This window comes from Arvicola amphibius, chromosome 3 (genome assembly GCF_903992535.2).
Source record: "Arvicola amphibius chromosome 3, mArvAmp1.2, whole genome shotgun sequence".
Taxonomy (NCBI): Eukaryota; Metazoa; Chordata; class Mammalia; order Rodentia; family Cricetidae; genus Arvicola; species Arvicola amphibius.
Window position 1 is genome coordinate 95,691,763 of NC_052049.1, and position 16,977 is coordinate 95,708,739.

The following is a 16,977-nucleotide window of genomic DNA, read 5'->3' on the forward strand; positions in this document are numbered from 1 at the left end:
TGTATTCCTGGTCATACCTGTTGGACACATGTGAGGTACATAACACTGTCCAATGCATCTTCAGTGTGTGCAACTCTCATCATATCTGCCCAAGATGGCCAAAGAACAGTGAAGCAATGGGAAGCTGCCCCTGAAAGCCATGGGTTTCTGGCAGACCCTACTCCTGGGCTCTGGGATCATCTGGATAGCATAGTACAGTGTAGTTCAGGTGTGTCTTGCCTGGCTCAGTTAGTACTCCCTAACTAGGTGAACCTGTAGGGGTAACTTCAGCTGAGAAGTGCAATTCTGGATGTCCTGAGAAATGAATCATAATCAACTTTAAGTTTTAATATAAGAAAAAGTTGTCAGGAAGTTATTTTTGAAGTGGCAAAGGTAAATTGGTAGGGTAGCTACTAGGGTCTGTATAAACAAGAGGCCATAGCCTAAGCGACAAGTGGAGTGGGAGAGAAGGAAGCCAAGCAGAGGGCATGCAGACAAACTTCTTGTTTGTATTTCGGTCAGATGGACAAGCGTTATAACGAGAACCTGAGACGCTGGCAAAACTTCTCACCAATGACATGCATCCAATACCTTAAGAATAGATATTGGATAGCCAATTCCCTTCACATTCAGTTCCTCCCCACCTTCTCCCTTTAATCCTTCATCCCTCCCTCCCTCCCTCCCTCCCTCCCTCCCTTCCTCCCTCCCTCCTTCGCTTATTTCCTGAGAAGAGATGTCACTGTTTAGCCCTGACTGGCTTCCAACTGAGAGAAATCTACCCATCTCTGCCTCCCAAGTGCTGGAATTAAAGGCATGCTCCACCAGGTTTGCCACAGACTGGGTCTATGTTGTATTTAGAGAAAGCAAGGTAATATTTGTTAAATTGTATTGGCTTCTCAATTTAACTAGTCTTTTGAAAGTGTCAAGGGTACATTCCTGGACCTAAGGAGAATTAAAATGAGAACTATCTTAGATCCAGATATTGCATGTTAAACCCTTTTGTGATGGGTGACTCTAGGTGTCAGTTCTATTGGGATAAAGGGTACCCTGATGATGAGTAGCAGATCACTTTGTGGTGTGCTATGAAGGTATGTCCTGAAGAAGTTAGCACCAGAGCTGCAGACTGAGTGAGCGCTTGCCTGCCATTGTGAGTGGGCATTACTCCGCTTGTTGAGATAAGACAGAAGCAAAAAGGTCAATTGCTTTCTTCTCGTGCTGAACACCCACCTCCTGCCCTTTAGACCCTGGGATTCTAGGCTGTCAGGTCTTCAGGTTCCATAACCCACACCTGCTTTTGGGCTTTTGGACTCACACTGAATCCCACTACCAGCCTCTCTGGTTCTCCAGCTTTTAGACAGCATATTGTTAGACTTCTCAGCTTCCATAATTGCATGAGGCAATTTCCATAATATCATTTTTCCCCGAGCTTTCTTCTAGAATTCACTCTTTGCTTTTATTTTGAAGACTGTTTTCACAGCAAACTGCACCATTCCAAAAATGGCTGCAATGCTCCCTCCATCCCACAAGCTCAACGCAGATTGTGGTGCAGACCTCACTGCGCGGAACCGCAGAGGTAGCCCACATCTATAGACACGAGGCTGTGCTTTCCAGGATAGGATATTCCTACTTGCTTCTGCTGGGACACTGGCTCTTGGAACCCAGCCACCAAGCTGTGAAGAAGCCCGGGCAGCCTATAGAGAAGTCATATGAGGTTGAGACATGAACCTTCACCAACAGGTCTGCCTAACAACCAGCTAACAGACAGGTGTGTGGGCCATCCTGAGAGCTCCATTGGACCTCATATTTGGTGTTCCCACCAAGCTTTGCTCAAATCAGTGACTCTTGTTATTTTAAGTCTCTGTATCATCCTGGGATGGGTTTTCATATGACGAGATAATTAATACAGTTCTCAAATCGTATAAACAGCAAACATTTTGAATTTGTTTTGGATAAATTCCTTTGGCTTATATCATCTCCTCTTCCTTCTAAGGAGCTGCCTCAACCACTGTCCTACCCCAAATTCTACCAAGAGCTCCAAAGACGGTAAACACAAATTTCTGTTTTTAGATTGATTGCTCAGTAGGTGTAAAGAGGGAACCTAGGCTGCCACTGGCTGCCTTTTTAATATGTCCTCTGGATGTTTGGGGGCATGTAAGAGTGGGTAGCTAGTGTGTTTTTCTTGGAATAGCTGATCAGAGTGAATTATGTATTTGCAAAAGTGAACTTTTCCATGAGGTTAAAAGATGACAGACATTCTCACACCCAGTGGGCATAGCACAATGAACCAGATACACTTATTCATGGGGATTGGCTTGTGTCCCTAAATCATGTGCCTATTGGAAGCTGAGGTGGACGCTGCTCTTGAGTAGCTTGGCATCTCCGCTAGAGAGGCAGGGATTGCCATCCTTCCTGAATCAAATGCTCAGCCATATGTCAAGAGGAGAAGATCCGACTGGCCTCGTTCCTCTCTGCCGGTTGCTACAACATGCCTCTCTTGAGCTGATCTGAAATGAACTGACACATGTTGTATGATAATTGTTAGAATGCTAATTTTTCCCTTTTCAATTCGGTTTTCTTCCCTTTCCTCTCTGCCTTCACTCTTGTGTTCTATTCTATTTCCAGTTGAGTTCTCCAGATGAAATTTGTTCTCTTTAGATAGCTTCCTTTGAACATCTCCCCTGTTCAGTTTATTCTTTAAAGTTCGGATGTTCTTTTTTTCCCTTTCTGATCTGATGTACAGTTTTAACTTCCTATCAGAAATCACCCTCTTACCAAGGACAAACAGGGCAGCCAAACAAGTACGGTGGGGATGGAATGTGGGAGTTACTACATCCTTTCCTCAGTTTTGGGACTGTAGAAGGAAGTTTCTCAGAGTAGATGGTCTGTAGATGTTGAGTGGGAACATCTCTTCCACCTCAAGGATTCAAGGAACAGGGACTAGCCTAGGGACTCAACATTGCCTTGACCCCAGCCTCAGAAGACACAGGACATCACTCCGTAGGCATCAAAAGGCTGCCCAGAGCCTATGAGAAGGGAAGAATCCTGTGGTCATCAGCTGTATTACCCAGTTATTTTTTTGTTATTATTGACATTATTAACTATTCAAGGAAGTGGACTCCATGAAGTAAAAAGATTTTCTTAGCACACAGTTCTGCAGGTTCATGCGTGTGGTATCCGCATTTGTTTATTTCTGATGAAGACCTCAAAATAGATGGCGGATGGCAATAGCATTAGTGTGTCCTGCCTACTGGATGGATTTCAAGCCAGGTAGCAGGTAGAGAAAGGAAGGGGACAAGTCTTTCTCCCTTTATAGCAGCCCTCCCCCTTTTGATCTTTCTTTCTTTCTTTCTTCCTTCCTTCCTTCCTTCCTTCCTTCCTTCCTTTCTTCCTTCCTTCCTTTCTTTTCTTTTCTTTTTTGAGATAGGGTCTCTTGTAGCTCATGGTGCCTTAAATTTCCCATGTAGCTGAGGATGATCTTACATTCCTGACCTTCCAAATGCTAAGATTATTGACATGAGCCACCATGTCCAGCTCTGCTGATGATAACCTTCTTAAGAGAATACCAAGGGGATCCCAGGAGAATTACATTGCAATAGCTTGCCTCCCAATGACTTAAGGACTTTTCTGTATAACTCACCTCGTCATTTATTTTAAATTATGTGTATATGTGTGCCCCTGTGTGGGTTTGCGTACATGAATGCACTGTCTGCAAAAGGGTGTTAGATCCTCTGGAGCTGGAGTTACAGGTAGTGGTGAGCCACCTGGTAAGGATGTTGGGAACCAAATTCAAGTCCTCTGCAAGAGCAGTTCACGTTCTTAACTGCTGAGCCATCTCTCCAGCCTCTAGGATTTACCTCTTAAAGGTTCCATTCTTTCAGTACTGCAACCTTGGGGGATCAAGTTTCCAACGTGAACCTTTGCGAGGTCACGATTAAGCCATATCCTAGCCACATCATCCATTATACAAATCTACCTCAGAAAGTGATGAGAGATCTCAGACCCAGAGAAAGTATGTATGGGTTTCTGTGATTGCATGCAAACATGTTTATGGGTACACGTGTATATGTATATGTTGGAGGTAGAATTGTTATTCTGTGGCTTGTTGCTTGAGAATTAATGCATCAATATGATCTAGAGCTTGCAGCTTTCATCAAAGTCCCAGAAAAGGCATCCTGGCCAAGGAAGAGAACCTAAAGTGGAGTCCCATGGAAATATATTCTTACAGTGATACAGCATGAGCGTGTTTGCATGAACAGAGTGAGTGGGCAAGCTAGAGGTGTTCAGAAGGTCAACTCTCCAGATTATACTCAGATAAAAAACGTTTATCAGTGTGCTTGCTTCTGTATCCCCAGCTGCTCAATCCCTGGACATCAACGAGAGTGCAGCTCTCCGAAAGGGCGGGCCTTCCACCATTCATGATCACTTCCAAAGTGAGAGGCATGAGTCCACGTGCACAGGTGGATTTTCCAGCAGCAACAAGTCCATTTGTTGTTCTGTGTAGAGCTTCATACGTTAGAGCAGGGCTCTGTGCTTTTTGAGAGTTCTCCTTCATTTCCTTCCCTGGCCAACAGCCCCTCCTAGGGAGCTGTGGCTCTCCCCTCTGCTTACAGTCCTTGAAAGAATAAACATCTTCCCCGCAGCATCAGAAAGCGGTTGTGAGATGATTGGAGCCGTCTCCATGACACTCACTTACTCTTTGTATAAATACTATGGTACTGAGGGAGGAGATGAAGAGATGCTGGAACAGGGAGCCTGGGATATAGGAAGCTCTTTCAGCTTCCTTATCTCTCTTCTGCAGGAGTGAGAAGGACCTTTCCCTTTGCCTTGGTTCTCCACTCCACCCCCCTAATCTCTCACCAACCCCACCTTGACTTTATGCTGCTAAAGTGGGGCTGGGCTCTGAGTAAGATAGAAGGGGAAGCAGCATTCGCATGCGGGAGAAGCAGCATTTATTTAGAAGGAGGAGGAAAAAGTTTAATTGCTCAGAGTTGGGACTTAGTAATCATGAGCGACGATGACCAGCCGTGGGGGTGGCAGTACGTGAGCACTTGTGTTCCAGGGGTGTCTGCGATTCCATAGCAGAGCCAATGACTCATTCCAAATTTAGCGACTTTTAGAGGTCATTTTAGTCATCCTCCTGCCTTTGGGCTGGATGGAGCCTAACTTAATATCACGTATAATGGAGATAGTGTGCTCTGAGAGAGGAGTGTGTGTGGGGGGGTGGTCGGGAGGCATCACGTGACCCCCTTGAACCGATCTCCAGCGAAGGACGTTCCCTCGTTTCCCCAGGATGCTTGGGTTTCCCCATCCCTGTATCAGCTTGATCCTCCCGGGAACTGCTTTTTTTTTTTTTTTTTCTTGATAGAAACCGGATGTTGGATTCTCAAGGTGGGCGGGGGCTCCATCCCCCTCGGACCTGTCAAGGGTTATTGAGACTCTTAGGGTCCCATTAGCCAGTACGAGAAGCTACCATTTATTTCATCAGAAACTTGCCATGCAGTCTGAGCTGAGAACAGAATAGAGCAAAGACGCTACAACGCCTTTTTCCCAGGCAATGCGCATGATTCTGCGGCTCTTTGCTCGCTACACTTCAACGCACCTTGAAATGGGCTCGCCTCCTTCGCGCAGCGACGGACAAAGAGTTAAGCCAATCAGTTACTAGATCTGTGGGCAATGTCCAATAGGCAGGAGGCAAGGGCGGTCCACTAGGCCAAGCCCGGCTAGGCTTCACCGTGGACCTGGCTGCGCTCTGCCTCCGTTGGCAGTGCAGGTGCCGCTGCGCCGGGGCCCGGGAGGCTGCGCGCCGAGCCGAGCCGAGCCAGGGAGGGATGGAGAGCGGGCCGCCCGGGCTACAGGAGCACCGGCAAGGGGCGTAGGCGTGCGAGAAGCAGGCGCTGGGGCACGATAAGTGTGCAGACGCAGGAGCACTTTGCGATAGGATGAGGCTCTTGGCTGGCGCGCGGTAGTACTATGATTTGGTATGTGGCCACTTTGATAGCAAGTGTGATCAGCACCCGAGGTCTTGCGGCTCAAGGTGAGTTGAAGTGCAGCGTCCCTCCTCCAACCCTTCTGGTTTTCTTAGACCTTCCCTCCGGGATCTGTCTCTCGAACCCTGGGAGCGAGGCTCCGGCTCCGTCCAGGCGCACCTCGGGCCACTGGCTCGAGGGCTGGGGAGATGCGGGAGGGAGGAACTCGGCGGGAAGGTGCGGAAGCCCATGGGTTGAGGAGACGAACGTCTTGGATTCGAAGTGTACTTGGCCCACCTTGGGCCCGATGGTCCACAGCCGCACATCGAACCTGAGCTTTTGGGAACCCCTGGTGCTCTAACTCTGGCTGCTGGAGACTTTGCCGATCTTCCGGCAGGATTCCGCGCGTCCCAGCCCTGCACAGCACCGCTGGATGGAAGAGCCCTTGCTGGGAGGCGCGACCAAGAGCTTGGGACTCCCCGCAGCCTCCTCCAAGGGACCGGGTTCTCCGCCCCGCGTCTTTCCTTTTCGTCTATCTTGGTGGCGGAGCTCCGATCCCGTTGGCAGGTGACGAGCAGAATTGACCTAGCGGCTCCGAGCAGCATCTGCTTTTCCTGGCCCTGGCGGCCGCCCGCGCCCACCCTAGCCGCACCTGGGCCCCGGCCAGGCAAAAGTTCCCGGGGAGGAGCCGTCACCGCGCCACGCTCCGGGCTGCCAGGCCCAGCGGCCTGGGGCGAGGACCGCGAGGGAGGGGTCTGCTCCACTGCATCTTAGAGTCGAGCGGAATTTTTCTTTCTGCCTTCTCGGGTCTGAGCCCAAGAAGAAGCGAGGGATAAGACAGGGCGCGGGGTTCATGCTTGAGCGTGAGGGCTTTCCCTTTGGAGATGGCAGAGCTCTGGGTGGCACCCGGCTCTCGTCCCTTGTATGGAAGTCAGAGCCGAGCCTGGCAACTGCCAGGACTCTGAGCTCTAGGTTTCTGCGCGCCGAACGGATCCCGCTGTGGGCAAGTTTGCAAAAGCAGGGAGGAGATGGCGAGGGAGAAGAACGGTCTGTGGGTGGAAGGTGGCAGGGTAGCCGGCAGGGTGGCGAGGATCTGCAGACCAGGGAGCCTTTTGGAAGGGCTCTGCTGGAGGTGCGGGCTCCGCCGGCTTTTTTTTTTTTTTTTTTTTTTTTTTTTTTACCTTGCCTAGGGGCGTGTGGGGGGGGAGTGGTTTGAGAAAGTTTCCGAATTGGAATGTGTCTCCTCTGCTGCTTGACTCTGAAGAGGAGAGGATGAAGAAGAGGGTGGCTTTCCATCAAAAAATTGTGATGGTCGGGATGGTTATAAAGCTTTCCATTTGCCAGGTGGGAAAACTGAGACAGGATGACCTCAGAAGCCTATGGAAAAAGGGTGGATCTTGCTGTGCCTCTCCCCTCCCCCTTTCCACGCAGTCTTTAAGTGACCTCCTCCTCCTCCCCTCTAGGTTTTGGTATGCTCTGCTGTGGGACTGTCTCTAAAAGCACAAAAGGCTGTGCCAGGATCAGAATCGAAGAGACACTGAAGGAAGGCTCTTAACTAGCCTTCCAACCTCAGTGAGGGTCTAGGCATGGTAAACTGAAACACAGAAAAAAGGAAACTGCAGAGATTCACCGAGTGGTTAGACAGAAGGAGGAACTTTCCAATGTTGAAGGTTGCTGGACCTGAAGGTTATTATCCCTTCTGTCTGGAACCCTGCTTCTGTCTAGGAGCAAGGATGACCTGATTGGTCTTGGGGTCTTTTAAATCTAAAATGGCTCCACAAGGCAGTCACAGAGAAAGGTTTAACGATAAATTGACAGGATACAAAGCCTGACTGGCCCACTTGCTGACCCTGTGACCTTGGACAAATTTCTCAGCTTTTCTAAATGTCACTTACTTCAATAGAAAATGGGTTAGCTGTATGGACTTGTAGAGATTTGGGGTGTGTGAGAACCATACTGTGAGGAAGTGGCTGGCTGAATGTTGGGAAGTATGTGCTCACCAAACATCATCGTTAGTATTTCAGTATCTGTAGGGTTCTTGGCTCCTAATCAGTTTCTTTTTTCTTTTTTGGGTTATTCAGGGAGCTGGGAGTTAGGAGTGTGTTTAGGGATACCCAGAAGTCTGCCTTTGAGGAGGCTAGACCTCATGTTGTGGGCTGACCTTGTCTGGTAGAACCTCCAGTGGAGTGTGGGTGGGGCATGTACAATTGCTTGGAAGTCCTTTACAAGGTCTGCAAAGCTGAAGGATTGCTGGCTGCCAGATGCTACAGGAAGGATGCAGAACCCAGCCTACAGAGGGGGAAGGGCACCTGCTTGCCAGAGAGACCAGGGTTGGAGAGCTAGTGAGCGAAGTTAAACGTTTGTTCTGTGAGTGGCAGAGGTGACTTCTAGAGAAATCCTCCAACCCCAGGGACTGTGAGATGCTTCTAGAACTGTCTGAAGCAGGGGCCGCTCTAGGTGAAAAGGGTCAGGTCCATCAAACTGCCAGGCTAGGACTGTCAACTTGGAAGTCTGGGACAGAGGTGGGCATGGAGTCCTCCTTTTGATTCTGGTCAGGCATTTTGGAAGTAACCAAGATCGGTGTTCAGGTTAGGAGGGTCAAGAAAAGAGGAAGGCTGTTAACATGGTCTCTGCATACAGACATCTGCCTTTCGACCTGGGGCAGTTTCCACACTTTTTGGAAATCCTGAGCTAGGTATAACTGACTTTCTACCTCCTATAAGGAAGGGAAGTCTGTTCCTTATTCCCAGTGCTACCTCCCTGTTTGCCAGAGTCTGTTGGTGAACTCCCTGGCTCCTGGGTGCCCAGGTAAATGAGTGTTTGACTCAGATTCTGGTTGGAGCAGTACCCTCTATCTGGCTTTGACCCACCCAGCTTCCCTTTATTGATGGAGATGGGAAGGAGTGTTTCTAAACCCCTGGCCAGCCGATCAGCTGAGGACTGGGCTCAGGAAGAGGGTAGTGAGCCCTGGTGTGAGAGTGTCTCAGGACATTGATATGGAGGCAGCAGGGGGAGGGGGTGTCTGGTAGGAGGTCCCCTGGAGGAAGCTGGAGGGGGAGGAGGCATGATGCTGGCCACTGGAAAGAGTCAGCTGGGAGCCGTGGGTCTATGGCCTGGCATATACCAGTCTCTGGAGCTGTCAGGTCCCTGGTTCAGATGGTTTCATGTTTGTATCTCTAAGACCGAAAGCTGGATTCTGGTTTCTCAAGGAGCAAAGGTGGCCTAGGTAGGAGCTGCTGAGAGCCGGTAGATCTTGTTTCTTAGCTGTGCCCTGCACTTTCCAGTGCCAGGTCTCCTCCCTGCCCTCTTGCCAGCATGGCAGCCCTGGCTCTCAGAGCTCGTCAGTAAGTATGCTTCTTTTTTTGGCTTTCTCTCAGTTCTTCCAGGTACTTATTAGGTCTCCCTGCAGCCCCCAGTTTGCACTGAAAATGTGGGGGTGGGAGGTAAGGCCCAGTTAGGAAGGTGTTATGAGCGGTGAGATTTAACTGATTCTCTTCTCCACGAGAGCTGCTCCCTTCTGTGGGCTTCTCAGCTGCCCCCCCCCCCCACGTTGTGTCCCCCTTCCCTCTGCTTCCAGGGATGGGTTGAGCAGTTTGTGTTTGGAGTGGGTCTGAATGAGCTGTGGTTGGTAAGAACTTTAGACTTCTTTTTAGGAGCGTGCGCGTGTCTATGCATGTGCATGTGTGCATAGACATACGCACCTCAGTATGTGTTATGTGTATTCTGTATGCATGTGTGAATGTGCATATTTTATACGTATGCACACACATAAGTATCCCTGTATGCATGTATGCCTCTGTAGCTGGTGTTCCCACCTAGTTAGACATGTGTATATGTGCACTGACAAGCACTCGTATGTTTGTGTGCACATACATGGATTACATCTGGGAAGAGCAGTTATGGACAAGTTTGAGGTGGGAGCCCCTCTTTTGAGTACTATGGGATGCAGGGAGACTTCTCAGTGAAATGCTTGCTTCCCTGCTCATCATTCTGCACCTGCATCCAGGCAAGCCAGGTATTCTTAGAGTTGAAGGCTTCAGCCCAAGGCTAGGAGCAAAGAATTCTTGAGGTCAAATAGAGAATGTCTAAGTGTTGGGCAGAGACTTGGCTCATGGGGAGGCTGGCCGCCTCTCTTGCTAACAGGCATTAGTTGCCACCAGCCTGGCACAGGCGGGCGTAGACAAAGCTCTGGGTGCCTGGGGAGATGGGAGAAGATTGTGGTTGCAGAAGCAGCTTGCAGTCAGGCTTCTGCCCCAGGGGCACTGCCCATGGGTGTGGCCTGGTCTGCCTGAGGCAGCTGACCTATTTTTTCTTAGAAATCTTCCTGCTTTCCTGTTCGCTCTTGCATGAGTAAGCAGGAGAGTGGTAGGTAGAGATGGGGCCTCTGGGAGGATTTTGTAGGTTCTGTGGGGGTCAGGGCCATGGCAGAGGCCTACCTGCCTGAACTTCCGACAAAGAGGGGACTGATAACTGGCCTTCTTGTCCTTGTCTTTTTCCCTTTGTCTTTTTCCTTGTCAAGTGAGACCATAGATTTGGGGCTGTGGCATAAAACTTGGACATGGGCGCAGATTGTACTAGCGACTCGTTGTTCTCACCCTAGTTAGGAGCAAGGTTGCTTGACCAGGAGTAATCTCTCCTGTTCCTGTGCCTGCCCGGCCTGTGGTGCCTTCACTGGCTACCCTGGCTGTGTGCATCCCAGATTGCCCTGTGGGGTACACAGGCTGTGTGAGGACATGCTTCCAACCAGGTGGTAGGGCTCGGGTTGTGGGTATAGGGGGTGTGGCTTTGCTTTTCTGCTGAGGAGCTCTGAACTGAGATTGAATTACAGACTTCCTTCCTGCCTGTGGCTCCTGGGGAAAGGGCTCTTGGAAATATAATCTAGCCCAGCAAATTAAGGTCGTTAATAGCATTGCCAACTCAGAGTGGCTGGGGGTGGGTGGGGGCAGTCCAGGCAGAAGGGTTAGAGGGTGGAGTCCCAGTCCACCTAGTACCTTGCTGTCCCTAAAGTTATGGCTTACCTGGTTGGCCCACTATCCCTTGGCCTCCTGGGAGAGGGGTATAGGAAGGCTCTGAGGATACCGATGGGAGTCACACAAGGTAGACCTTCTCTAGCATGTGAGGGTCCTTTCTAGGCAGAAAGAGGACAGGTGCCGTTGATGGCCTCCCACCCACCCCCTCATGTCCTGTGTGCTGTTCTCCTCTCCAGGCCAGGCTCTCTGTCTACTCCTTACCAGGTATTGGGTGACAGGAGCCAACTTTCCGCTGTCCTCAGGCCCCCCTCTGGGTATGTGTCTCCCACGTGGTGAGAGCCCAAATCTGCAGGCTTCCTGGAATCTCCTGGAGCCTCCTGGCCCATCGAGGAGGAGGGATTGGGGGACTATTGGGGACTGTGTCTTTTTTGGACTCAGCAGGGATTATTTTTAGGCTGGCAGATGGAGGTGGCGGTGGCTGTCGCTGGTATTATTAGACAACAGGCCTGTGGTTTGAGAGTCTGGTGCCCAGAGGAGGAGGAAGAGGAGGCTGCAACAAGGAGCCATGGAGGCTGGTTTTCAGCCAGCGTCCTCCCTCCTCTTAGGCGTTATCAGACCCAGTAGGGCTTCTAGGACCAGGCAGAGTTGCCATCACCAGAGTCAGCCAGTGATGCTCCATTGGATCCACCTGCTTTTGGGGGGAAGCCTGTCATGTCAGTCTTCTGTGGTCTTGAATGGAGGGTTTGGATTCTCAGAACTTATGCAGAATGTAGGTGGAAACTCTGTCTCTGTGTAGGGAAAGAAAAGGGGCACAGGGGAGAGACCTTGGTCTCCTGGGTTCTGGAAGGAATCCTGACCCACCATTTGTTACCTAGGTAACTTTGAGGGAGCCACATATTGTACCCATTTGTGAGACTGGGAGAGCAGCACTGTGTTAGGAGCCACACTACAGGCATATAGCATCACACTCCTGGTACAGACCCCATATGTGCTGGAGCTGGGTAGGGTGTTCTATTTGCCTCCCAGCTGCAGCCAAGGGTTGTAACTGCTTCTTGCCTCTTCTCTGGATACTTAAAAGTGGCTTTCCATCCCCAGGACCCTTCCTCCCCACCCCTTTCCTGGCTCCAGCTTGAGACTGTTGGATATGGGACTGTGCCAAGCCTTGGATGCCTTGTGGTTCTGTGCACACTGGGTGTCTGCTGGCAGCTCTGGACTCAACTACCCACTGGGTACCACCTGGCCCAGAGAATGGGAGATTTGTATCTTATGGGCTTCCCAAAGGTCAGCCAACCTGTGGGGGCTCACTCCATCCACCTGCCCTCTTGCTTTCTCTCTCCCACCAGGATGGCACAGTCTTAAAGTAGGCTGGGCAGACACTCAGGATTTGGATTTACTAGTCATGTAAAACCATATTCTGCCCTCTTGAAAACTGCTGTGTAGGGTCAAGGGTATCTCCTAGCTTTCTTATCCTGCTCACCAAAGTCACTCTAAGTGAGGGATCTGTGATCACAATTCCTAAGCATCTCTCTTGACCTCCCCCTTCCTCCTTCCCCTGCCTTTCAGCTGTTCCCTGTGGCCCTACTGGGGACCAAGATGTCTGCCTTCTGTAGGCATTGCTTTGCCTCTTAGCTCTAGGGTCCTTCGGTTTTCAGTGTCTCTTTGTTATGGTAACTGACCTGAGTGTCTCCCGAGTTGGGCTGGGCATGTGCTCAGCTTGCAGGAGATACATTTGTGCCCCCACCCCCACTAATTTCATGCCCTGAGTCTTTTTCACTCCTGGCCTAGGGTTTGCTTGCCCCTGTGTTTGAGTTCTCAATTTCTCCTCTTTAAAGGCCCACTTTCCACTGTATGCCAGGCTGTTGACTTTTTTCTGTTTTTTTTTTTTCCTCACTGAGCTTTTTTGGAGAAATGTTTATTAGACATATTTTGGCTCAGAGAAAATCAGGCCTAGAGAGAGGTATCTGTGGGTGATAGAGTGAGGGAACACACCAAGTATGTGTGTGTGCGTGTGTGCGTGCGTGTGTGTGTGTGTGTGTGTGTGTGTGTGCGCGCGCGCGCACGCGTAGGAAGAGAAAGAAGATGACTATTTTGAGATCCAGAAACCCAGGAGAGCTTGGGCTGAGTGTGGAGGCTGAACCATGGCTTTCCCCTCGCCTTCCTTGTGGAGACATTTGTCTCATTTTGTCTTGTGTGTCATCTCGGAGATGCATCCAGTTTGCAGTCACTTGTCTGTGCTTGGGATGCTCTGGAGGAGAGATGCTGGCTGGAGAGTGCCTGCCCTGTGCTACCTTGGGGCAGGCTTCATGCTTGGGGCTTGAGGCCCATCCCAGGGGCCTGGCTGAAGTCAGGAGTGTGAGCCTGCAGCCTCCCTTCCAGGGCTGGAAAGAAGGTGCAAAGGAGCTGTCTTATTGAGATGCGGTGAGAACCAGGCAGCGCCTGGGTGCAAATGAGCAGCTGGAACTCTGGGGACCCTTGCCAAAGTTGACCTACCTCTGGGCATTGCTTTCCAGAGCCCTGGACTTGGCAGTCTGTTGTCCAGAGCAGGAGTTGACTCCCAGAACTTCATTGTCTTCCCCAGCTCTCATTTTTCTGCCTAGACTTTTAGGGCAAATGAGCTACCTGTAGTGGGTCACTTCGCCTGGTAACCTGGACCTGGGAAAAGTTCCTTCCCTTTTCTCAGGCTCCTGTAGTGTCTCTCCTAATCTCCTTACAGTGCTGCAGGTAGTTTTTGCATGTGTGCGCACACATGTATGTGCATGAGCACCCCTCCCCCCATTCTGGCTCATCCTGCTGGCCATCCATTCCCCTTGGTCTAGTGCTGGTCTTTGTATGCCTGGATTCAGTAGGGCTTTTTTTTTTTTTTTGCCCAGGTATCCTATGGGATGTGGGGGGGATACAGGGAGGCACTCCCTGCAGCTGGGCCCTCTCCTTTTCTGGAGGGCCTGGGCTACCAACAGCCTGCAGCCAGATTGGAGGAGGGGAGGCTGGGAAACCTGCCTGGGCCTCTGGCAGGTGAGAGCAGTACTCTGCTTTGCTCCAAAAATACTCAGTGATCTTAGCTCTTTCTCTAGAAAACAGTGATGTCACCGGGAGCCAATAGGCTTCTGGAAGGGCTTGTCTCCCTCTCTGCCTCCTCCTTCCGCAAGTTGCAGAGAAGAGGGAGGAAGAGGGGGGAGAGGGAGACACAGGCGACACACACTGACTCCTTGGAGAGGCACAGACAAGAAGCACACATGCACATAGAAAGCTCCATATTTCTGAAAAGCAGGCAAAACCCTTTCTGTCATAAATATAGCAGAAATTCACAGGGCACACACACACACACACACACACACACAGAGAGAGAGAGAGAGAGAGAGAGAGAGAGAGAGAGAGAGAGAGAGAGAGAGAGAGAGAGAGAGAGAGAGAGAATACCCACATAGAGTAAGAAAGAAAGAGACATGAAGGCATTGACAGAGACATGAGGAAGGAGCAAAAAAGAGAGACAGACAGTCAGACACTGATACACAACACACAAACACACATAGGCACGGATGCCAAAAAGAGACAAAGGCAGATACGCAGAGGAGTCAGAAAGAGAAAAGCAAGACCTAGAGAAAGGAGAGAAGTTGGTACAGAAGACACAGAGCTAGACAGTGATCGGAAAACACACACGCACAACTGGACACACAGCTGTGAAGGAAAGACAGGCATGAGCTTACGGGTCAGGGGTGCAGAAAGAGCAGAGGGGGTCAGACAGTCTTGCTCTCCAGCAGGCATCTTTGGGTGAGAGGGCTCCACAGGCATCTGGGCATCTGGTTGGAAGCCTCCTGTTGGTGGCTGCTGTCCTTGGTACTGCCCTGGAGAGCTGGGCTTAAAGGGTAATACAGGGAAAGTGTGTCCTTAGCTTGGGAGTTGAGGGCAGCTGGAGAGAGGCAGGGGTGAGGCTGTCCTCGTTGGAAGAAATGGTCAAGGTGACCTTGTCATCTCCTTCTCCCCCTCTTCCTGGTCTGAGAAGTGTGTTTGGCTGGAGGTGGACTTTAGGTTTCGTTTGCTCTGATGTGCGGACAATGTCCCCAGAGTTAGCCTCTTTTCTGACCCCCACCTCCCCGCCCCAAGCTTGAAATTTGGATAGGGTTGAGGCCTCTCTTGCCCTCTTCTGTCCCTTACCCCTTCCTCATGTGGGTGTGCCTTCTCTAGCTCCCTGACTTTGATGTCCCCCGTGAAATGTAGGGGATTGCTCCAGGGCCCCTCCTTTGTTACCTCCATATTTCTCCCTTAGTGCTGATGTCTGGGGCTCTTGCGAGAGTCTAATAGATTCAAGACCTGGAAATCGGAGGGCTGCAGTGCCTCCTGCTCCCTTCTGCAGCAAGGCTGGCGCAGTGGGTTGGAGGAGGGGCTGGGGAGGCTGTTCAGGTCCGTGGGGCTTTCCCTCTGGTGTTGCCAAGCAGCCTCCTTAGCTTGTTAGGGATTCCCCGCTCCTGTATGGAGCCCTCTTGTTTAGTGCGGTAGCACCAGGCTGAGCTGGGGGTGGGGCAGAATAGGAGGCGGGCTCTGCCTTCGCCCACCAGGCTCCAGCGGGAAGCGCCTTGCTTCAGAAAGAATGCCGAAATGTTCCTAAGTACTACAGCCGGGCAGGGCTCCCAGGGCTGAAAGCCCTTTGTCCCCTGTGTCTATAGCTCCCAATGCTTCTTCGAAGGGCAGGGGATACCAGAGGAAGGCAGGCCAGGCATGATTATGACGGCTGCTTTTTTGGGTCTGGGATGGGAAGTTCTGCTTGCAAGACTGGAGACATTGGGATGCCCCCTCCTTTCTTCTCCTCTTCCAAAGATATACAGGAAAAGTTTGACTGTCCTCAGGGCAGAGGGAGATATGCATAAGAGGTGGGTGTCCAGGGTACATTAGGGATCCTTGGGGAGGGAAGAGGCAGATCCAGGAGTTGGGAGGGAGGGTTGGATATCAGCAGCATAAATTGTGGGAGCAGGATCTCTTTTTGGCCAATTCTTCATGTATCACCTTGGCTGTCCTTGTTAGGTGCCCACGGCCTGCGAGAGGAACCCGAGTTTGTGACTGCTCGAGCCGGTGAGGGTGTTGTCCTGAGATGCGACGTAATCCATCCAGTGACGGGACAGCCCCCGCCCTACGTTGTAGAGTGGTTCAAGTTTGGGGTCCCCATCCCTATCTTCATCAAGTTTGGCTACTATCCCCCACACGTGGACCCTGAGTATGCAGGTAAGGTGTGAGTGATGAGGGCCGTCCCCCCTCTCTCTCCATCACCCTGTGGGTTTTGGCTGTGTTGCATCTTTCCTTTAAGGACTCAGTGGTATCCACAAAGTCCCAGGTACTCCTCATTTTTATCCCTGTCACCTCTGGTCTTTTTCTTGACTGGTCCTATTATCTCTGTTCTCATGGTCTTTGCCCTTAGCCTTCTCTCTCTGTCCTCTGGTGGGTTTTCATCATAAGTGGGAGAGGAAGTGGTAGTTGAGGCAGACATGAAACATGTCTGTTCAGCCCGGGGATGTGAGGCCAAGAGTGCAGGGCAAGTTAGGAAAAAGGACCCCCTGGGAGGAAGCAAGAAGTAGGGGGAAGAAGGGAGTCAGACAGCTCCACCCCTCCCCAGGTATGGTGCAAGGCTGCAGGATTGGCTGTCTGTATGCCTCCATTGTCCTGGCTCTGAAGTTGGGTGTCCTATACCGAGCTTGGTAGGCATCTCCACTGTTTGCTGTCTGTGGCCCTGGCAGACACCCGATCTCACTTCCTCTGCCACTACCCCCTCCCGTTCCTTGGCCCCATTTGTATGCCACTCTGTAATTATTCTGCCAGCGTGGTCTCCCTGTGACTCACGCCCGCCAGCCTACCAGGGAAGAGGGCGCAGGCAGGGTGTGTGCATGTGTGTCTGTGAGTGTGAATGTGTGCTGGAACTGAAGGAAGCGAGGAGGCAGGCAGGACCCTGCCTTTGCCTTTCTCTTTCCTGTGGCTTCTGAGGTCTGAATGCATTCTCTGAAAATGCATCAGTTCTTTTCCTTTCCCTCATCCCCTCCCTGCCTGTCTCCTTTTCTCTCTCTCTCTCTCTTCCTCCCTCC

General features: G+C 51.0%; 1 protein-coding gene across 3 annotated transcripts in view; it reads left to right on the forward strand.

Moving 5' to 3' along the window:
• Window positions 1–5,949: 5,949 nt before the first annotated feature.
• Window positions 5,950–16,977, forward strand: part of Igsf9b (immunoglobulin superfamily member 9B) — a 45,510-nt gene continuing 34,482 nt past the window's right edge. For all 3 annotated transcript variants that reach the window (XM_038323768.1, XM_038323769.1, XM_038323770.1), the window contains exons 1-2: window positions 5,950–6,013; window positions 15,929–16,126. In XM_038323768.1, coding sequence (XP_038179696.1) covers window positions 5,950–6,013; window positions 15,929–16,126 — 262 coding nt within the window. The remainder of the gene's footprint in view (window positions 6,014–15,928; window positions 16,127–16,977) is intronic.